The 23,108-nt window shown below is 40.6% G+C and overlaps 1 protein-coding gene across 36 annotated transcripts in view; it reads left to right on the top strand.

Annotated features, from left to right (window-relative positions):
- The first annotated feature begins 6,792 nt into the window (after positions 1–6,792).
- NEB (nebulin) overlaps positions 6,793–23,108 on the top strand; it is a 193,670-nt gene continuing 177,354 nt past the window's right edge. For 35 of the 36 annotated variants that reach the window (XM_089779722.1, XM_075933387.2, XM_075933388.2 and 32 more), the window contains exons 1-12: positions 6,793–6,920; positions 7,620–7,713; positions 8,218–8,288; positions 11,651–11,695; positions 14,165–14,347; positions 16,217–16,324; positions 17,428–17,532; positions 17,990–18,094; positions 18,201–18,305; positions 19,241–19,345; positions 22,485–22,589; positions 22,907–23,014. In XM_089779722.1, the coding sequence (XP_089635848.1) occupies positions 8,253–8,288; positions 11,651–11,695; positions 14,165–14,347; positions 16,217–16,324; positions 17,428–17,532; positions 17,990–18,094; positions 18,201–18,305; positions 19,241–19,345; positions 22,485–22,589; positions 22,907–23,014 (1,005 nt within the window). In that variant the 5' untranslated portion in view covers positions 6,793–6,920; positions 7,620–7,713; positions 8,218–8,252. The remainder of the gene's footprint in view (positions 6,921–7,619; positions 7,714–8,217; positions 8,289–11,650; positions 11,696–14,164; positions 14,348–16,216; positions 16,325–17,427; positions 17,533–17,989; positions 18,095–18,200; positions 18,306–19,240; positions 19,346–22,484; positions 22,590–22,906; positions 23,015–23,108) is intronic. The other variant, XM_075933364.2, reaches the window with a different exon arrangement.

The raw sequence follows: 23,108 nt of genomic DNA, 5'->3' as shown, positions 1-23,108 counted from the left end.
CCAGTTAAACAAAGGGTTCAACAAAATGTTTCTTTATTGTAAATAGTTTTGTCAACAACAAAAATGAAAAAAAATTTGTTATGTTTGCAACATTTATACTATTGTTTGATAATATGTACAAAAAGTAAACAGAACATTTTATTTTGAAACACACCCTGGTGTAACTGATGTGTCCAAACAGGGTCAGGAGATGGGTTGTGGAGGGAAGCTTCTATTGGGCCAGGGCCCAGTCCCCAGGCAGAAGCCCCTCAGTACACTCAGTCTCAGTGGCCTCCACTGGAGAATTGCTCCCAGAGGGCCTCCTGGATGCCAACAGCAGACCGGTGAGCCTGGCGGATGGCAGCTGTCCGGGGCTGGGCAAAGAGCCTCTCCTGGCCATCAGCAGCTCTACCCCACCCTGGTAGGAAGGCATCCCCTTTCCTCTCCACGAGGTTATGGAGGACGCAACACGCGGCCACCACCTCAGGGATGTTGCTCTCCCCCATGTCGAGGCGTGTGAGCAAGCACCGGAATCTGCCTTTTAAACGGCCAAACGCACATTCCACCTGGTTGCGAGCCCGGTTAAGGTGAGCATTAAACTGCTCCTTGCTCGCATCCAGGTGGCCGGTGTAGGGCTTCATCAGCCACGGCATCAGGGGATAGGCGGCATCAGCCACTATGCACACCGGCATGTGCACATCCCCAACCGCAAACTGGCGATGGGGGAAAAATGTTCCTGCCTGAAGCCTCCGGTAGAGGTACGAGTTTCTGAAGATGCGGGCATCGTGTGCCTGCCCTGACCACCCTACACAAATGTCCGAAAACTGGCCACAATGGTCGACCAGGGCCTGGAGGACCATAGAAAAGTAGCCCTTTCTGTTTATGAATTGGGCTGCTCGATGGGGCGGTGCACGGATTGCAATGTGTGTCCCATCGAGTGCTCCTCCGCAATTCGGGAAGCCGAGGGCAGCAAAGCCGGCCATGACGCTGTCCAGATCCGGTAGACAGATGAGCCTGTTGAGCAGCTCCGAATTGATGGCCCTCACCACCTGCAGAACGAGACAAACAACAAAATGTTAGAAGGGGTGCCTTATCTCTTAGGAGGAGAACCCACCGCCCACCTTCCCTCTCAAACACCCCGGGAATCCCCTCCTCAGAACCCCCCCCCCACACAATTCAGGGTGAGTGGAGGAGCTCCCTCGCACTCCCACTCCACTTGGCCCTTCCTGACAGTCTCCCTTCCCCCCACCCCAAACTGTGACTGTCCCCAGACAATGACTTACCTCCATCAAGACGGCCCCAACAGTAGATCTTCCCATGCCAAATTGGTGTCCCACGGAGCGGTAGCTGTCGGGGGTTGCCAGCTTCCAGAGGGCAATGGCGACCCTCTTTTCCAGGGGGATAGTGGGCCGCAGGTGGGTGTCTTGCTGTTGCAGAGCAGGGGCGAGCCAGGTACACAGCTCCTGGAAAGTGGTCTTTCTCATCTGGAAGTTCCGTAGCCAGTCTTGGTCATCCCAGAGCTCCATCACGAGCCGGTCCCACCAGTCAGAGCTGGTGTCAAACCTCCAAACACGCCTGTCCACGAAAAAGTTTGGAGGCAAGGGCAGTGTGGCTGCTTGACGGAGGAGCCCCTCGTACCTCTGGTCTGGGTCCAGCTCGGGAAGAAGCCTCATGACAGTGTCATGCAGATGCAGCAACAGCTGCAGTATGGTGGTGTGGGGCCATCGCCTGCCCAGGGGCAGCTCTGGCTCCATGCCAAAAAAAAGGGTCTCAAAGCGAAAAACCTCAAAAGAAAAAAGCTGCTGGGGTGTCCCAGGAAGCTGAGCACTCCAAACCAGCACTGCAATGCCTTGCTTACTTCCTCGAGGGACAGCAAAGGCAGCTGCAGGAGCAGAGCAACGGGTGTTCAGGAGTGTCCCTCTCACCACGCGTCTCTGCAAAGGGCAGGCAGGCAGCACCCGGAAGGAAACGCTGCCCCCATGCCCTGGCAGAAGCAGTTCCGGGTGGCTTTCAATTTCGAAAGAGCGTCCAGCAGTCTGGACGCTCTTTTTCGAAAAAGCGGATCGATATTTCGATCCGCGCATTGTAGTCTAGATGCGCTCTTTCGAAAGATGCTTTCGAAAGAGCCTCTTTCGAAAGAAGCCTGCAGTCTAGACATAGCCATAGTGTGCCAAGTGTACATGACACTGGATAAGAATTAAAAACCCACCTCAATAGACGGTGAACAAAGAAAGAAGAGTGAAAAGAGAACTGGACTTTGATAAATAAAATAAACAAGGCAATTTAATGAATCAAAAGTGGAGAAGAATAAAAGTTAAGTACAATAAATATAGGGATGGTAATGTTTTATTTGTATTTTTTAAAATTTTGACATGATGCTTATTGCTAAGCATTTTCTATTATTGATTTAAATGTTCATAGTTGTACCAAATATGAGTTTTAAATTTTTTTTTCTATTTAAACTTTCATAGTTTTGAGGGAAATTGTGTTTGGTCAGACAAAAAATACTTAATGACAATAGATGCTGAGGTTTAAAAAGTTAAAGCTTTATTACCATTAAACCACAAATTGTCAATGTCTCAGGCCAAAATATCTAAAGTAAATAGCTTTCACTCAAATGCCAATAAGTTCAGAAGCAAAATTTTTCTTTCTTTTGCTGATCCATAAATTTGATTATAACTCATATAAATATTTGTGTTGGTTTGTGTATGTGTGGTGAGATTGATGTTCACAGACTAACTTTAGGAGGCCCATTATTTCATCAGTTGCTCATCCATAGCTCTCATTGAAGTTGATGTGCATACCTGGATTCTTTGAGCTCCAGGGAAGAGCAAGGGCCAGGAGAACTGAAGACATCCTTGCCACATCAGATTCCCTGGATACTTTTTAAACACACAGATAAAGAAACAGATGCAGGGATAGACTGAGTAATGCCTCAGGTTTAATTTCCTTTTTTTTTAAAGTTGTGCCCTATTGCAGTCTCACAGTTCAACTGTGCTTATTCTCTCTGGTAGTCTGGGTTCCAAGTCATAGGGTCTGGCCTAATGGATTGACTCCTTATAATTCTACTAAAATGTAACTTGACATCAATATTATTACAACAGAATAAGAGAAGCATAAGGGAATGAAGAATCAGGCTAATGTGTGGTGAGATTAAAAGGCAAAATGGTGATCACAGAATCATAGAAATGTAGAACTGGAACGGACCTTAAGAGGTCAGCAAGCCCACAACCTGTGCTGAAGCAAGACTAAGTACACCTAACATGACCAGTGTATGCTGAACTCATTCAAAAATCTCCAGTGATGGGGATTCCACAACCTCCCTTAAAACCTACAGGCAGTCCCCGACTTACGCGGATCCGACTTATGTCGGATCCGCACTTACGAACGGGGCTCTCGCCCTGGAGGTCGAGGTAGCGGATTGCTACCTGCGAGCTCCGGGGCGAGAAAGCCCCGTTCGTAAGCTGCTCCGGTGCCCCTGGTCTGCTGGAGACCGTCTCCAGCAGACCAGGGGCACCGGGCGGGTTCCCGCGCTTCTGAGGCTTTGCCAGAGCAAAGGCTCAGGAGCGCGGGATCCGCCGCTGCTGCCGCTTGAGACCGGGTGCCTGTGGTCTGCTGGGGACCGTCCCCAGCAGACCACAGGCTCCGGGACTCAAGCGGCAGCAGCGGGCGGGTTCTGGCAAAGCCTCAGAAGCGCGGGAACCCGCCCGCTGCTGCCGCTTGAGTCCGGGTGCCTGTGGTCTGCTGGGGACGGTCCCCAGCAGACCACAGGCACCGGGACTGAAGCCACAGCCGTGGGGCGGGGAGGTTCCCGCGCCTCTGAGACTTTGCCAGAGCAAAGCCTCAGAGGCGCGGCACCCCGCTGCCGCTGCTGCTCTGCTCCCCGGTCTGCTGGGGGAGAGGGCGTGGATAGTGTGCCCCCCCCAGCAGACCAGGCTTTTGTTTTGGACCCTGGAGCAGAGCAGCTGGGGTGCTGCGGATTGGTCCTGCAGCACCCGCTCTGGGCACTACTGGACCAACCCTGCAGCATCCCAGCTGCTCTGCCCCAGGCGTCCCCAAGTCAGCCGCTGCTGAAACTGACCAGCGCTGACTACAGGAAGCCCGAGGCAGAGTTGCTCTGCCCCAGGCTTCCTGGAATCAGCGCTGATCAGTTTCAGCAGCAGCTGACTTGGGGAAGCTTGGGGTTCTTAAGTTGAATCTGTATGTAAGTCAGAACTGGCGGTCAGTTTCAGCAGCGGCTGAATCTGGACGCCAGTTCCGACTTACATACAGATTCAACTTAAGAACAAACCTACAGTCCCTATCTTGTACATAACCCGGGGACTGCCTGTATTTCACTGCTTAACTACACTTTTAGTTAGAACGTTTTTCCTAATAGCTAACCTAAATCACTATTGCTGAAAATTAAACCTGTTTTTCTTGTTCTACCTCCAATAGTCCTGGGGAACAGTTAATCACCTTCTTTATAACAGTCCTTAACATATTTGAAGATTGCTATAGGGTCCCCCCTCATGATCCCTTTCTTAAGACTAAATATACCTAGTTGTTTTAATCTTTTCTCATAGTTTGGGTTTTCTAAACTTTTTATACTTATTGTTGCTGTCCCTCTGGACTTTCTCCAATTTGTCCACATCTTTCCTGAAGTGTGCTGCCTAGAAATGGATACAGTGCTCCAGCTGAGCCTTACAAGTACCAAGCAGAGTGGAAAGTTACCTATAATACTCCTTTCTCACCTACAGTACTTCTGTTAATACACTCCAGAACGATGTTAGCCTTTTTTGCCACTGCATCTCTTTAACTCATTCCATTTGTGAGACACTATAGTCCCATAATCCTTTTCAGAAATGCTATCTAGCCAACTAGACCCCATTTTATAGTTGAACATTTGATTTTTTCCTTCCTAAGTATAATGCTTTGTCCTTGTCTTTATTGAATTTCATCTTGTTGATTCTAGACCAGTTCTTTAATTTGTCAAAGTGGTTTTGAACCTAATCCTGTCCTCCAAAGGTCTTGCAGTCACTCTCTCAGATCTCTTCCCAGTCCAGAAATGTTATAAACATACCCTCTATTCCATTATCTGAATCATTAATAAAAGTGTTAACTAGAACCAGACCCAAGATTTACTCTGGAGGCCCCTCATTAGATATGTTCTCGCAGTTTAACAATGAACCACTGCTAACCTTTCTTTGAGTATAATTCTTCAACCAGTTGTATACCCAATTTACAACATCAGTTAGCCCATATTTCACTAGTTTGCTTATGAGAATGTCATATGGTACTATGTCAAAAGCCTTACTAAAATCGAGCTATAACACTTATAAAGCTTTCCATTGGGCCAGCAATCCTGTCCCCCCCACCCAAAAAAAGAGAAATTTGGCTGATTAGTGCTTGCTAAATCCATGTTGGGAATTCCTTATGATCCTATTATCCTATATTTCAAACTTAAATATTTTAACACATGCTTTCCCTATTTTGGCTTGCATTCCTTCCCCCTTGTTGACAGTACTAATTGTGTTAAATAACTGACCACCATTAACTGTTTTAGTGAAGACCAAAGCAAAGAGTCATTAAACTCCTCAGCCTTTCCCACATAGAAGCACACAATCCCTTAAGTCTAGCCCTCACCAAGAGGGGGGAAAAGATGTCACCGTTGTCATTTTTAATTTAGGGATCTGTTCAGATACTATGGTGATGGGCAGCAATATAAGAACCTCAGTAGGCAGATCCTTGTATCGATCAAGGCAAACTGAAGAAAAGGGTCATTGACACCTAGGCTTCTGAGAACGCCAGACCAATGGGAGAAAGAATAAACATTTCAATACAGATAGATGCCTTGTTGATGTGTATTCCTGCGTCATCTGACTCCAATCACTTACACAAGGTTTAAAGAGCTGAAGAAGACATTATACCCCCTCCATTACTCCAGGGCTCCTGATTCCCAGAAGATGACAGCCCCACTAAGGGCTTGACTATATGAAAATGTTTTGCCATACATTTATACTGGTATAGTTAAACCTATATACTCTCACTGATACAGCTGGGCACTCTTATTCCATATGGGCACTCTTACTCCAGACAAAGTGACCCCTTTCACACAGCTTAAACCCCTTCTAAAATAAAATATACAAGCCCCCAGAAGGCACATCTTATACTGGAATAAGAATGTCTGCAAAGGCTGCTATGCTTTTATAACTATATCAGCTCTTAGGTTCGTGTTGTTTCCCTAAGCAACATATATTTCTGAATTAAATTGTAAACTTTTCATTGCAGTGAATATATATTGTTTTCAAAGCACTGTGTGCCTATGTATGATATTCCATAAGCTTTGACAATGCCATCAACATATATAGTTTGCATTGTGGTAAAGTTTATTAAGCATACTAGGATTGTTATGGATGAAAACAGAGATGGCCCTGAGCTATGAAGTTAAGATCTAAATCCCAAACCACAGCTAACCTTTCTTCAAAGTGTTAGGGGGCATATAGTTTCTGGCATTTTAGTCCAGGCCTCTCCCAGCATAAAATATGCTGTAAAAATGCAAATTCATTACTATGACACAGACAAAAGGATTTTTAATCTGGATACCAGCTGGTATTTGTCTGACGCATCGAAGAATAATTATGTATTTTTTTAATCGAGATCCATTTCAAAAGAAATCTTAAGGCGGTTTAGTAAAAACACTGATATGTTTTGGTTTTAGTTGAAAGCCAAAGATGTGATTAACTTTCCTTTTCTTTATGGATTTGCTGAACAGGTGCTCTTCTAAAGGATCACTAGGTATATTTAGCATCTGAAATTTGAGCAAGTCAAAATCTCATTGGCTTGCCTGACCACATGATAATTTAGGATCCGATGCGTCAGGCTTGCTTTTGCCCAGCGTTTCTCAGGAGGGAAGAGTTGGAGAGGCTTTGCTGCTAAGGGAAGTTTGTAAAATATTGCTGGTAAGCAGATTTTATTTTGCCTAACCTTTTTCTTTAAAGCCAATCTTGGGAAGTTTCTTATTCTGTAGTTTTTGAGGGCTCTCTTACCCATGCAAATCAATAGATATTTTGCTTAAGCAAGAAATCAGATGAAAAGGACCCTGAGTGGTTGGAAATCACAAAGTGAAGAGAAATCCCTGGATTTGTTTCTAGAGATGTAAAGCATAGATGTTGGATAGACGTTCCCTGTATTTAAGTACATACCTATGTACTGCTGATATTTGTACTTAGAGCTTTTAGTCTGCTTTGCTCACAAGACATGCCACTTGAGAAATGTTTTTATGAGTTAGCACTTGTGTTTCTTCTAATTTTTTCCCAACATTTTGGCACTAAAAAGGGACAATAATGTATGTTCCTATATTTAACCTGCATTACTGGTCTTCACTTGCCTCAGAAGGAATTGCAGTTTAGCTAGCTAAATGAAACCAGCCAACCACTCCATAGTATTAGCTTACATGGCAGATATCTTTGGACTAAAGCAGCTGTTCCAAACCCTCATCTACCACCAGCATTAGAAATAGGGATGTATTGTCTAGTAGCAAGCTATAACTTTAACAGGCCTAAACATAATTATTCCGTTAATTAATCCATGGAAATTTTGTAGCAATAACCTTTATTTCAAGTATTGACCAAAACTATGTGAATTTATATATTTTCCAGGTTTGAAGGAAAAAATAGAAAAAGGTTGCAAAAGCTAAGAAACAAAACATCCGTACACACTAATGGTGGGAAAAGAAAAATTTATTAATTCAAGGTAATTTTAAAATAATTATGCCACATTTTTCTACATTATCATTTTGCTTGTTATGTTGTAACTTACTAAGGAAAACTGCACCAAAAAAAGAAATGAAATAAAATAATGGGATATGTACTATTATAGATAAGGAGAATTCTCCAGATAATTTTATAGTAGGAAAAGCTAAAACACTTATTTTTAACTAAAAAACATATCTTATTTGTTCTTCAGTGTGTTGGACATTAGCTTTGGGTTCCATATATTTGACCTGAATTTTAATTTATATTAGAATGTTGCTTAATCAAGTAACAGTGCAGTCTGAAATAAGGTGAAATAAAGTTAGATCATGATGGCTTTAATTTTTATGAGTCACATGCTATAGGTCCTCTCCTGACATAGCAGTACAATAATATAGCAATTGCTATACTGGAACACACACACACACAAGGGACTTGACTAATAGAGTTTTATAATATTTGAATACTTGGGCTAATATTATATATTCATCTGTTTTATGACCAGTGTATAGGTGGTAGGCAGAGGAATACTCTGTGAAAATGGCAGATGACGAGGAGTATGAGGAGGTAGTGGAGGTAAGAGGAAAATCTAACAGTGGTGTTACTTGTTTGTGAACTTGTGAGCAAATTAATAATTTTGAAGATAGGTAGCTTGTGTCCATCTCTATATAGGCAAACTGCTCTCCAGGTACGGGTATGTACAGGACCCATATTGGGTACGTAAGCAGAACAATGCTATCAATACAGCAGAACCTTTGTAGTTGTTCCAGTGTTTGTATTCAAATATAGATTGTGACTCCTAATCACAAAGGGTTTGACCCACATAATAGATACAATGGCCATGCCCTCTCTTCTTCCCAGACTTCTCTAGTCTCTATTAAATGGAATTGATATGGAACCTAACATTTGTCTTCCCTGTCCATTGCAATCAAAAAATAAGAAAGTTCCACATTGAGGGCTTTTTGAGAGTCCTATGTAGTCAATAAAGACAGGATGGATACTCAATATAGGTATGAGGCCAAATTAAACCCTTGTATTAGAGCACCAAAATCTATGGAGCTACAGCAGGGATGAATTTGATCTCTTTTAAGCTCATTGTTTTGTACCTCATTTAGTGCTGTCATTTGAGGAGTCCTCAGTAACTAGGGACAGAGCTGCTTACTATCATTGGTGAATGCCACTGAGAAAATGATTTTGCTATAAATGGGTTATGCTATATGAATAGGCATGTCTATAGTTATTAAATTGTTTATCCCTTTAAAATATATAAGATGAATGAAAACAGTTTGCATAATGTCCTCAGGGTGGCGGGGGGAAGATGATGCTTATTTTAGGAACCAATTTTAAAACTTTAATGTTGCAAACTTATGTTTTTGATAGTCAGAAGCAAATGCACCAGTTCAATTAATTACATAGCTACATTATTTGTCTTAGGAAATAAATATCACTGTACAGTCCCCTATATGTGTATTTTGGAATCTATCTATAAAAGGAAATATTTCTCCAAATTATTGGTATTTGCTATATTATTTCTGATTCAGCTTGTATGTATGGAATAATATCTGCTGTAGCTATGTCACTAGTTGTATTGTTGTCATTCTCACTTCCAGATTGTCCTTTTCTAGCCTGATCATTATATATTTTATTTTTGATAACGTGTCAGTTTTCTTTTCTTTTGAATTGTGTGATGTACCCATGTTTGCTCAGAGAGCTCCTTTATATATTTTTTTAAATGTATGCCTATCTGTAACTACATCTTTGGGACAGCCTCAGATGGTTTTTCTCTATTAGCTGCTTCCTGAGATACTCACAGGGGGCGGGGAGTTATAAATAAAACAGCAACAAATGGCATCTGTCATAATTTTGAAGCAGCTCAGGCCTTTCAAAAATCAGTAAAATCTATAAACCCTAGTTGTACATAAATCACATGATTTAAATCTTAGTAATCAACTTGTGCCAGATATTTGTATTCAATGAGAGATTAAAATTATGTTGGAATAAATGACTATTCTTTTACTGCGATTCAGTGTATACTGGTTTTACATTTAAGGAACATTTCTGCTTAATCTGAAGGGCACTGGTATTGTAGTCATTAGCAATTTGCAAAGAATGCAGTTGATCATAGAACCAGATAGTATTTCACTGGTGAGTATCTTGACATTTTGGTAAAAGTGAGTCAGACACACTGTATTATCACTGAATGGAACTACTCAGAAACATAACCAGATATTAGCCTGAATGAGAGATCATCAGTTCTAGTTATTTGAGCACAGTTCTGAGGTCCTAGAAATCCAGTTTCAATCACAGTTCTTTTTGGGCCTGATACAAAGGGCCTTTTGATCAGGAGCATACTACTATGCAGCATAACCTAGGGAAAAAGCACTATGCAGGAGATTTTCAGAGCCATAAATGTCAAGTGGACAACTAGTTAATAGCTGAAGTCAATGGGTGTTAGGTGTTTTTCTGAAAATTTCCATCTTTATCATTTCTGCTACATTGACTTCAATGGTGTGTTACAACAGTTGAGGATCTGGCCGAGTCTGTCTCAGTTTTCTCATCTGTCGAATAGAGAGGCATGTTGTGAAGTGTTAGTGTAGTGATCATCATCAGAATACTAATATTTGATAACTGTTACCACACTGTGGCATTGGAAATAACTACAGCTCTTCCTCTGTTCAGAATACAGAGGCTGCAGTCAGAAAAGCGATTCCACTTGAGTCTGCTCATATCTGCTAGCTGTGGCTCTTTCAGTCTTATCTTTTTTAACTGCCTTTTTAAAGTGTTCTTATTCTATGAACATTTCCATTCTTCATCGGGGCTAACTGAAGAATAAGGTCAATGAGATTAAGGGTGGAAGGATCTGGCCCTGGGCTGACAAGGGCTAACAGAGCTTTGGGAGAGTGAGTTGACTCTATTCTGCTTCTTACATAATCAACAAAATAGTCATATCAGACCCCATTGCCAGGCCTTAAGGCTGGTGACAATGTTAAAGGCAAAACCAGTAGAGGTAGGTTTTCATATCCCAGGTGGCATTTGCAGGGCTGGCAGTTAGAAAAATCACCTTTCACAAAATGAATATGGGCCCCCAAAATATCAGGAATTCTTTGGGGCATGGCGGAACTTGATAAAAGAAGGAAGTAAAATAATGGTTATTTGGGCTGCCTCTCCATTTATCTGAGAAGTGGAAAAGTAATTGTACTCTTCCTTTTAATAATATATCATTAAACAACCTCTGTAGTACTTAGTTATTTTTTTCCTTTTTTTCTATCCCTTATAATCGTAAGTTTATGATGTCCTGAGACAATGGATTCTCAAAAGACCAATATTATTAGCGACAACTCCACAACACTGAATTGTTTTATTGGCAAAATAAAATAGATAATTAAAAACGGTCAAACAAGAACAAACATTTAGCTCTGGGAGTGAGTGCTTGACTGTACTAGATTAGGTCAACAAGTGGGTGTTGACAGCCAGGTGTGAGAACTCCATTTTCTCCCTGGAAGGATAGTGCCTACAAAAAAGGGCTTGAAGCATGAGGGCAGAAGAGAAGAGAAAAAAATCTGATCAAATGTTCTGAGCACAGTAATGGGCTCTTGGAAAATCCGGGTTTCTTTAACACTGGTTCTCTTGCTGATTATGCAAGTCATTTAAACTCACTACCTCTTAAAATGGCCATGATAATTTCATAATCCTTATCACATACCTGATATGAAGATGAATTGGTTAATATTTTTAAAGTGATAGTGATAATTATTAAAATGAGAGGATCTTCAGAAAGGATCTTAGAAAGGAGGCCCCTGCATGTCTGAACTATAATTATATCCCCTCCACCCCCCAACTGAGTTTGAAAGCAGTGTTATTACTTCAAAGAGATCAGGAAGGCATTTTGTTGTGCTGCATGACCTTGAGAAATAATGCAGTTTGTACTCTATTTATAGTATTACATTGAAGAGACTGTCATTGAGGAGGGTGAACCAATGGAGGTAAAAGAATGCATGGGATTGCATGTGGAGCAAATGTACATGTTGTTAATGCAAAGCACAAAATGAATAAATCATTCTGTGTTTTGAGGGTTATTTCACCATTTTGACTGCATACGTATCAGCTGAAATAGGTGAAGATTACTTCTCCAGGGCCTGCTATTTAAAATACAAGGGCCTGATCTGATCTTCAGTGCACTCAGGGCACTCAGTACTTCATGAAGTTGAGCCACAGATTACATGAACAGGAAACAGGGGCTAATCTATACGTGCATATACCCTATGTACTTTGGCCTATTTTGCAGACAAGTACAGGATTCCTCCTGAAAACTGTTATGTTTAAACATATCAGTTCTATTATCATTCATTTTGTATGACCTCCATCACAAGAAAAGTAATGTTTCCATGCTTTTCTTGTTTCAGTTATTGCGATATTTCCTGTTTCCTTGTTTCAGTTATATTGATGTAGTGTCCCTAAGAAGTTCAAACAGTAATTTAAAATTGTAATTAGGCCATTGTATCAATATCCCAACTCAGCTTGTTCCAGGTGAAATACTCCTCAGAATGTGAAGCTATTGAGATGCACAGTCTTTCAGTTTTATTCTATGGGTAAAGTGTTTGTTTCTGAACAGAATTCTGTCCCAAAATCTTTCTTGAATCCTTGTTCCAGTAAAAGGCCCATTGATAAAATAGGAAATTTAATTGGGTAAGTAATTCAAGACTACTCCTGCAAAAAAAAAGGAGCCATGTTATTCCATTTGATTTTTAAAATGAACTGCCCAGTGAAATCAGTGGTCAGAATTATTTAAAGTAAGCAATGGTGCAACAGGTTGTCCTGTATCTGATTTACTGGATTTGCATTATATTGTAAAAATCTACCATCATTAAATAGAAATTTACTCACTGTAGACCAGTCTTTCTAATTAATGGGATTAGTTATTCGTCTGTAGTCTCTAAGGCTACTCTGTGGTGTATAATGCCAGGTAACCCCGTGGATTATAATATAGAAGAGGAAAAATCAACAATTTTCTGCCCATTTTCTTTGATGAGACCATGATTTAGGCATTGGCTAAGACTATTCATTGATATATGTAATTTTTCTAGTGTGAAGGTTTTACTGTGTAAGGGCCAAACTTTGTCAGCTCTTCAGGGCAATTACAATATCTTACAGCTGTCTGAAAAATGCTAGGTACTTGTATGGCGTAATAAAAACATCAATAGAAATCAATTTCAGTTCAACCATTGTTTGGCCCCAATGTAATAGGTAACAAAAAACAGCATGTAACTTTTTTTCATGGTATTATCACCACATGTCTACATTTAGGATTCTCCAGTGCCATTTAATGACAGAAAGGGTCGCCATTACTTTCCTTGCTGATTAGAAATGAGTGGAAATGGACTAACCTGTTGCAACATTGAAATGAAGAATAATATACTGGAACATTATTAATGAAACACAACTAGTATCCACAGACTAGATAAAGCTTTTTGAAGGCTAAGTATTGCTAGTGTTTTCTGCTTTAGCTAATGTTCAGTATATTTTTCTAGTCAATGTCATATTAATGCAAATAGCTGTCAAGGAATCTAAGCTTGATTCGTTACCTTTTGAAGGCTTTCCTTTTTTTTTAAAAAACAAATCTGTTACAAACAAAGCTTTAATGCTTCCTTATCCATGCAATTTTATTTTTGTAAATTATAATAACCATTTCTTTTACTGTTTTTAATTAAAATCTTATTTATATTAAACTTATTGCTTACAGTATGAACAAATGTATAAATCATTAAAAAGAATTTGAGTCTCTTTCCGACTGAGCTACTACCACTGCTTTTATACACGTATAAGTCTTTTCTGTGATTATGAGCTGGCAGTCCACATCAGGACATGTGGGTTAGCCAAACAGCTGGATTTTGAACATACTTTCAGTCATCTAGTGAATCTTATGCTTATTGCAAAGAAAGGTTTAGTCATATTTATCTTGCTATCTCAATTTCTTTCTTCTTTTTGAGGAATGATATTCCTTTTGAAGGCTGGTACATGCCTTTGAGCTACATTCACATCTCCCAGGGACATCAACAGGAACAGTGAATATGTGCTCCCTCCAATATTTCCAATATAGCCCTTAGTATTCAGAGTATTTATACACTTTGGGTCTATCTGTCATCGATCTACCCTCGACATTCCCTCTGACGTCAATGGGAGATACACATGCGGAATGGTGGCAGCAGAATGCCCTCCAGACTCCAAGGCTGATGGATAAAAAACAGAGGAGCTTGATTTAGAAATCAGCTAATCTGCAGAGTCTTAACACTGCCTGCTTGGATGATGTGTAATAGACATACTGGGCAATTCCAGTAGGAAAAGTGGAGCATATTGTAGATCAGTTCCCAGACAGGAGAGTTAAAAACTCCTTGCAGCAAAATTATCGTTTATAATATAAAAATCCAATAGATACATGTTGTCCATATTTCCAGGTGATCATGGAGACCACCACCACGACCACCAGAGGTACTACTGGCCCCACAGTCACCCCAGGGACCAGAGAGCAAGCTTCACTTCCAGTCCGAAAGAGGGTGAAAAGGACAAAAGTGGACACATCTAAGTTTATGACACCTTATCTACAACATAGTCATAAAATGCAGGATCTGTTCAGTGAGGTAAATTGTTACACTTATGTCTTCCTGTTTGTTTCTTTAAGAGCCCCACAAATATACACACTATATAGCAAACTAATATCACTGTCATGTCCTCTTCTGTATTTTCTTTATCATCCCTGTTGATTACTGATATTTATGGTGAAAGAAGAGTTTCCTTCATTGATAGCCTGCATCTTGCCTGACTCATTCATCTTTGGTAGCGAGTCAGGAGTCACAAAAAGTGACTTAAGGGAGGGGCATGAGGTCGATTGGTTATAACAGATATCTGAGAGCCAGGATTTCTGGGGTCCATTCCTGGCACTCTCTTTGTCTGACTCTTTGGCTACATCTATGTTATAGTCTGAATGAGAAGAGTAAGGAAAGTTGATGGGAAAGTTTCTTCCATCGATCCCTTGTGGTGTAGACCCCATGGTAACTCAACTTAAGATATGTCAACACCAGTTACATCATTCACGTGACTGGAGTTGTGTAGCTTATGTAACTTTCTTCTCTAGTGTAGATGTAACCTCAGTGTTTTGCTGGGCACTTTACTTAACCCCTCTCTGCCTCAGTTTACACACCTCAGTTGGAAAAATAATTAAGGACAAGCCAGAGTTTTACTGAAAGCTCAAGCATGATTGAGGGTTTGTGTCCCCTCTCCCCCCACCCACTATTTTTTGGCCAACTCTAGACAGAGGGCCAAGCTGAAAAATCTAGATTTGTACCCAAACTTCCTCAAAATGTGAAGGGAATTGGTTCCAAACTGTGGTGCAAGTTCATGCCCAGCTCTAAGTATGTAAGTGTTTTGAGGCACAATTAATGCCTCTGAAGTGTTTTTTACATTCTAAGATGGAAGGTGCTGAGCATTGTTGTTGTAGTACCACTGCAGCTGTCTATCAGTATTTTGGTTACCTGCCATTAGGAGGAAAGAATTTGTAGAAAAAATTAGTAATGTCATGAAAGTGATAACCTGTTTTAATGTTTGAATTGAAGGGAGTGGGGACAGATCGTAATCTGAGGCCCTGCAAATATTACACTCAAATACTCCTTATTCAGTGTTTCTAATCACATGAACAAGAGCATTCACTTGAAAAAGGGCTGTCACATTGAGCCCACACCATGCAGGGGTTATTTTAAAATTGTAGTTGTGCATCTCATACAAATAAAATCAGCAACTTGGCTATAGCAAATAGTTTAGGTGGGGACTTCCAAAGGGCCTGGAAGACTGCCCAGTTCAAAGTGATGAGTGCCATATGCCCCTTTAAAAAAACAGCTTTAATTTATTAAATTTATCCTGAGCTCATTGGAAGTTTTGCCATTGACACCAGTGGGTACAGGATCAAGTCACATGGATTTTCAGCCATTTATTATGCTGTGTAAAAATATTTGTGTCCTATTAATATCGTAAAGCCATAAAGAAACTGGGACAAATTTTGTTCTTATTTCCACCTGTGCAGCTTCATTGGCTTCAGTGGGCTTGCACAGGTATAAATAAGAGCTCAGCTTAAGCCATTGTGTTTTCAGATAGCTGACTACAATTGCTAGCTAAGAAATTGTATAGAATAATTGTAGCAAACCCAGACTCCCTGTAGGCCTAACCTGCCATATCTGGTAATCTGAAGAGGAGAAATACACTATCATATAGCTACAGTGTGGGGTACTGTCATCGTTACAGCATGCAAGATCCTCAGGTAGGGTAAATCAGCACACCTCCTTCAGCTCTAGTGGGACTCAGTTGACTTCAATGAAGCTGAGATGATTTATGCTATTTAATGATCTGTCCCAAAGTTGTTAACCGAGTGAGGATAAACATTGATTAATGCTCTCTCTAAAGTTTCACAAGAACTTTGGGGGCATGTCTAAGTAATGCCTAGTCTTGCTTTCTTTCAGAACAAATACAAACAACAGTTTAAAAAAGAAAAAGGAAAGCCTTATGCCAGCACATCTGATACCCCAGAACTCCGGAGAATTAAGAAAGTTCAAGATCAGCTCAGTGAGGTATGTGCTAGGCCCAATAAAGCAAATAACACATACATTGGCAAAGGGCTGCATAGCCAGAGTTACATATTCAAGCTATTGGCAGAGACACGGTAACCACATAAATAATATTATGCTTTCCAGTCTGGATGCTTAGCAGAAACATTGCCAAGGTCTCTAATGCAGGAAATGTGGATATAACTTAAAATTCTAGGATTCAGTTTGAGATTTAGGCCTTTGGAACAAAGAAGAGATAATGGTCCTTTATCAGCTGGATAATTACTCCAGCTAGATAATTACTCTGGCTGTGGCCAGAAGGGGTTTCAAAAACTTTTATTTGAAGTTAAAGATAGGATGATGGGGAAATGTTGATAAAGTATAAAATAATTAAATGCCACTGCTGGCTACATCTTGGCATTCTGCATGGGGAATGCCTGTTGAAGTCAATGGAAATATTGCAAAAACAAACCTTTCAAAATGAGCTTAAACATTTCTTTTTTCATACAGTCACATAATAGATAATTGTCCTACATCCACTCAGTTGACATGCTCTAAAAGGCATTTATTTGTGTTGTTGTAGTCCCATTTCAAATAGTACTATGTTAACACAAACCAGGGGAGCTGATAGCCATGCCTGGCCTCTGGGCAAGGTGAGGGTGGGCCCAGATCTGCACTCTCAGAAGGGACAGGGACAGGGACAGGGCAGCTGGCTCTCAGCACAGCATCCCTTCCCCCTGCAGCCCTCAGTGCTTCCCAGAACTCATGGTGCTGCACTCTGGCATCAATTTAAAGGCCTTGAGGCTGTGGGCACTTCTGTTGCCACAGTAGTGACAGCAGTAGCTGGATACCCTGGGCCATTCCCTCCCCATCCCTGTGTTGACATGCCTGACTCAAACTAGGAACCTTTTAGGGTACATTTACACTGCAATTAAAAACTTATGGCTGCCCTGTGACAGCCAATTTGGGCTTGTTGGGGTCATGGCAAGGGGCTCTTTAATTGTGGTGTAGATGTTTGGGCTTGGGACCCTGCAAAGAGGAAGGATCCTAGAGCTCAGATGTTTTTTGTTTTTTGTTTTTTTTAATAAATACTTCTAATTAATTGTGTTTGGCATGTGTTGATATAGGTGAAATATCGTATGGATGGTGATATCGCTAAGACTATTTGCCATGTGGATGAAAAAGCAAAGGATATTGAACATGCAAAGAAGGTGTCGCAGCAAATGAGCAAGGTAAGAGTGTGAGTGACTCTGAGAAAATATTGTGGACATTAGGGATCCATCGCCCTTATTGGGTGATGCTTACTGGTAACTAGTAAACTGGCAGCCAGTGTCCAGTAGCCCTGAGGAATCTTGCTTAATTGTTTCCATTAATGTTTAACCAGTTAACCGATTAAATGGGATTTTACAGCCCTAGTGGACATCAATGGCAGCAAGTTGTGAATAAAGTGTGTAGATCAGGGTACTAATAATGATTGTCTCAAAATTTCAAAATAATATGAGAAGATAATTAGAGAAACCACGATCAAGAGAGAAACATGTTCTCTCATTTCTCCTCCTGGAGGTAATCCATAGGTTTTCTTTGTGAGAGGCTTTTTCTTTAAAATTTTGAAAAAAGTAGGCTTTGTACTAACACATATTAGTGCTTTCCTAAGGGCATGGCAACCAACATACTGGTCTTTCTGTCCAGGTTTTATACAAACAGAACTGGGAGGAGAATAAGGATAAGTACCTTCTACCCCCTGATGCTCCAGAACTTGTGCAGGCAATAAAAAATACAGCGCTGTTCAGCAAGGTAAGAGCAGCTTCTGTTTTGGGGCAGTGAAGTGCTTGTATCATTACTAGTAAGTGGAGATTTCATTCCAAGTAATTACTTCCTGACACTTATTTCTTTCTTTAAGAAACTATACACAGAAGATTGGGAGCAAGACAAAACATTATTCTACCCATACAATGACAGTCCAGAACTGAGGCGAGTAGCAAAGGCCCAAAAGGCTCTTAGTGATGTAAGTAGCGAAGCCTAACTGTCCATTTCAATATAGTGGTTTCATACTGATTTACCTATTTCTCAGTGGAATTGCTTTGGCATAAAATCATTGTAAGGGAGTAGAGAATCAGTCCCAAGATGCAGTGTGGATAATTATTAAAATGGTAGAGATATCTCAATAAACGTAAATAGGGGAGCTGACAGGATCACTGAGCCCCTGGACAATGTTGGGGCTGAAGGCTGGTTCCACACTCCTGGAAGGGTCGTGGCCTCAGGAGGAAGGGGCAGGACTGGGACAGCTAGTCCCTAGAGCCACCCAGAAGGCTCTCCCCCCAGCAACAGCCCTTAGGGCCATCTGGAGTGCACAATGCGGGGCTCTGGAGCAAGCCGTGCAGTGCTCCAGCTGTGATTCTAAAGAGCGTGGGGCCTGGTCACTGCCAGTGCACCAGTACAGGATCTGGGAGTCCTGGACCCTTTAGAATTGTCAGGCCCTGGGGCAATTGCTCCATTCTCCCCGCACCCTTCCCCACCTCAGTGGGCCTGAATGTACAATGAATTCACTGCTTTTCAATACAGTCTGAAGGGACAGAGATTCTGAGTTGTATTTGGAAGAATTAATGTAATCACACCGTTACAGACCTAATATTCTGGGATGCTGTTTTCAATGGGATGTGAGAGTATTTAACATTTCTCAGGAGACAATGAGAATCTTTCAGGTTTGGGCTTGTAAGCCCATTTCTCCCATGTGTAAAACAGGAATAACACTATTTCCCTACTTCACAGAAATGGTTTAATTAATATTTTTAGAAACACATGGAGAACTGAGAGTTTATTTTGCAACAATGGAAATGACTGCTCCTGTTTATGGAAGCATTACTTAGGTCAGGAGTGAATGTTCTGTTGTTTGTTTAAACAGACAGTTCTTCTAAATGTTTACCCCTTGCATTATTTCAGATTGTTTACAAAAAGGGACACTATGAACAAAAATCTAAATACACTTCTCTGCCAGATCCACCTGATGTGGAGCTTGCCAAGAAAGCGACTAAGCAGCGCAGCGATGTGAGTATGCTTCACGGCTTTTTAGCTGTTAGAAATCTTGCTTAAGGATCTGGAGAGGCAGAATCTTTTAAACGCATATACATTATATACGGGCTGGGTTCAAGAAAGGAAAAAATAAATAAATAAACAGATCAGTTCTCTCAAGGGGGTTCTATAGTTGCCATCTGGTCTTCTATGATGATTGCCAGTATTTTTTTCTCCTCATCCTTTTCAATTCCCATATTCAACCCCTTCTTCTTTGCTTTCTCCTCAGACAATCTGCTCATTCTCAGTCTATTTCTGTTTTCTCTATCCTCTTTGTACTGGGGTACACTCTAGAAGGTCGTAATGATCAACATGTCCATCATGTTGCATATTTAAATTCAAATTGCAAAATGTTTGTATGCATGTGCACATTTTTTATTGTATTTTGTTTTCAAGAAACACATTTATTTTAGCAAAATTGGATAATTGATCTTCGATTATGAAACAGATTTGTGGGATCTTAAACATGAGCAAGCTGTTCTCATGTTGCAGAGTATATTTAAATATTAATTTCAATGCAAAATTATTATGCACATGATAGCAGGCCTTTCAGTCCAAACATCCTCAGGCCCACAGATCTTAGAGAAAAAGTTTGGTAAACAGGATGTCTTCAGGATGATTTTACTACTGAATTAGCTAATGGCAGCAAGCAGTAAATTCCATATCCTTAAGGCATGATTAACAAATGCTCTGGCAACAGTCATCTCCAGTCTATATTTTGATATAGATTTGAAGTAAATTCATATCAAAGTATGCAGGAAGTGGTACATAGAATATATAGAGATAAAAGTCCAGCTAAATACATGGGGCTAAGTCCCTTAGACTCCTATGTTAGAAGTAAGATTTTAAGTCCATTCAGAATGGAGTGACTGAAGTGTAGGTGTTATATGATCATATTATTTTGTACTGCTAATTAACTACAGCATAACGTTAGGGGATTACAATTATTGATGATGTTGCAAAACCATTGATGAACTTATATGTGAGCAAAGAGAAAATATTTTATTTGGAGAAAACTTCTCAGATAACCAAAGTATCTTACTCAAATGTAGCTCAAAAGATAAATGGGTGTTAAAAAAGACCTAATTCTAGAACCTGCAGGAACTAATTGATCACTGTTTAAAGCTAATGAAATATGAATGCATTCAACAAAGTGTATGTGGTTCATGGCAGTGAAAACAAGAGCATTTTGTTAGAATTCGTTTACATAGCCAGTCTCTGAGTGCAGGGGCAGATGACCGTTTTGCAGGGCCCGAGGCAGCATAATTCCGCAGGGTCCCCCCTTTGCCACGGCGCATGTGCAGTGACACCATGCGCATGCGCAACGGCGCTGCGGCGCATGCGCGGGGCTTTCTGAAGCGCGGGGCCCAGGGCGTACGCCCCGTTCGCCCTGCCCTATATCCACCCCTGTCTGAGTGGCATAAGAACTGAAGCAGCATGGAAGTGCTTGGCTTTTTGGAACTTGCAAATAAATTGGAGTATCAAAATGCAGTTTTAAGCATAATGGCGCCAAGTCAAAACCTCTGTGCTGCATCCATTATGAAGCAAATGAGAACTAGACTGAAGTCTAAATTAGATGGTTTCCTGATGAGCTTGAGTACAAGCTGATTGAAATCCTATATACTGTACTGTGTAAAGGGAGTGCCAACTCTGTATAAATCTGGGTAGTCCACTATGGTTCTGTGACTGTGTATCTTCAGTAGCAGAAAATTCTAGTTGAGACAATGGGGAAAATACATCTGTTAGTGTGAAGTCCTGGATAGTAATTAAAACTGAAGCTGCCTCAGATCTGAATATGTACAAGCTCCAGAAAATGAGAGAACTTACTGTTCAAAGAGGGTATGTCTACACTTGCACCCTAGTTCGAACTAGGGATGCAAATGAAGGCATTTGAAATAGTCAACGAAACAGGGATTTAAATATCCCGCGCTTCATTAGCATGATCTCACCAGCACACTAGTTCGAATCACAGCTGATTCGAACCAGGAAGTGAGGAGTAACATTAGTTTGAACCAAGGGGCTTGGTTAGAACTAACACGTCCCGGCGTGCACTTCCTGGTTCGAATCAGCTGTGATTCGAACAAGCATGCCTGCGAGATCATGCTAATGAAGTATGGGATATTTAAATCCCCGCTTCATTGACTATTTCGAATGCCTGCATTTGCATCCCTAGTTCGAACTAGGGTGCAAGCGTAGACATGCCCAGAGAGAATTTGATTCACTGAGTAAACTTTGGAACAAGCAGAAGTGGAATTCTGGCTTGTGAAACTAGTTTCCCTGATAGCATAACACATTATTGTAGAAATAGGTAAATCAGGTTATTAAATCTAATGTATATAAGCAGTGTATATGCACCACAGAAAGCACTATTCAAAAGAAACCAATACATATTTATAATCATGGTGATGAATAAAGTAGAAGTGCATAAAAATGTCATTGCCTTTCCTTTATTGGTCAATTGTGTAAAAGAAAAAATGATGACAATTGCTAGAGCTGAGGGAGGTGAGCAGGATTTGGCAATGACTGAACAATCTAATTCATATTTCTAGTGATGCTGGTCCAAATTGTAAACAAATGTACATTGTCCAAGCATGGTGATCATTGTCCAGTAGGGAATGGTAGATGATTTTGGATAAGAGAAGGTGAGAGTCATATATTCTGTGTCAGGATTGTCAAAATAGGTTGAGGTAGATTTCCTTGGGCGCCTTTGAAAATTTCACCGTGTGTAATCTAGAACCTAAATCAGATTAAACAATAGGAATCTGTATCAATATTCTCCCAGGGAGGAGAAGACTAACAACAAGCAACCTCCTTATTGGTGAAAAAATTGTTGAATCTAAGACTTTTTGCTGCTAATCAGCTAGATGGCACCCAATATGTTACGAAGAAGGAACAAGGAGGCGTTAACCAAGCAATGGAATAATTAAGCCAAAACATCCATGACAGCAGCAGATAAAATGTATTTGAAGCATTTGTAAAATTTGAAGCAATTTTTTTAAAAAAATAGTTAGAAAACAGGCTAGGTGATCATAAAGGGCTATTTCAGAGAGGTTATTTTATTTATATTATTTTATATATTTACGGGATTAATATTCATTGTTTAATTGCATTATAGGTTAAGTACCATGAAGACTATGAAAATAACATCAAAGGCAAGTGGAGTCAAACTCCTTGCTATGAAGTTGCAGTTGCAAGGATGAACTCTGATAATTTAAGTATGGTAAGAGTTATTTAGACACTGGGTTTTTTCAACCATGTAATGCCTAGTATATTTTTTCTGTTCTGCTTGTAGTACTTCTCTTTTTCTATTTAAGCCATAGGGGCTGGAAGTTGAATGCTGGGAGTGCTGCTGCTGCACCTGCTGGCTTGAAGTGGTTTCCATCGCATAGAGTTTATGGTTTAGTTCAATGATTTTCAGCACCCTCACTATACAAATTGTTCCAGGCCTCCCCCCTTGATGTAAGCTGTATTATGGATGACTATTTTGCAGTGGTAATGCATTTGATACACTTTGTTCTCTTTTTCTGTTACTTACAGAGAAAATACCAGGAAGACTATGAGCTCATGAAAGACCAAATCTCCTTTATGCAAACTGAAACTCCGGAGTATGAGGCTAATAAACGAGCTGGAATTGCTGCCAGTAAAGTAAGTGAAGAATGCCCCCTATTTATTCAGTTTGGTTCCACTTCAGAAGTCTCTGTTGGCATGTTCCCACTGAAGTTGCCTGTAAACGTATTGC

The sequence above is a fragment of the Pelodiscus sinensis genome, chromosome 7 (assembly GCF_052426305.1).
Source record: "Pelodiscus sinensis isolate ZL-2025 chromosome 7, ASM5242630v1, whole genome shotgun sequence".
Taxonomy (NCBI): Eukaryota; Metazoa; Chordata; order Testudines; family Trionychidae; genus Pelodiscus; species Pelodiscus sinensis.
This window is presented reverse-complemented; position numbering and strand designations above follow the sequence as displayed.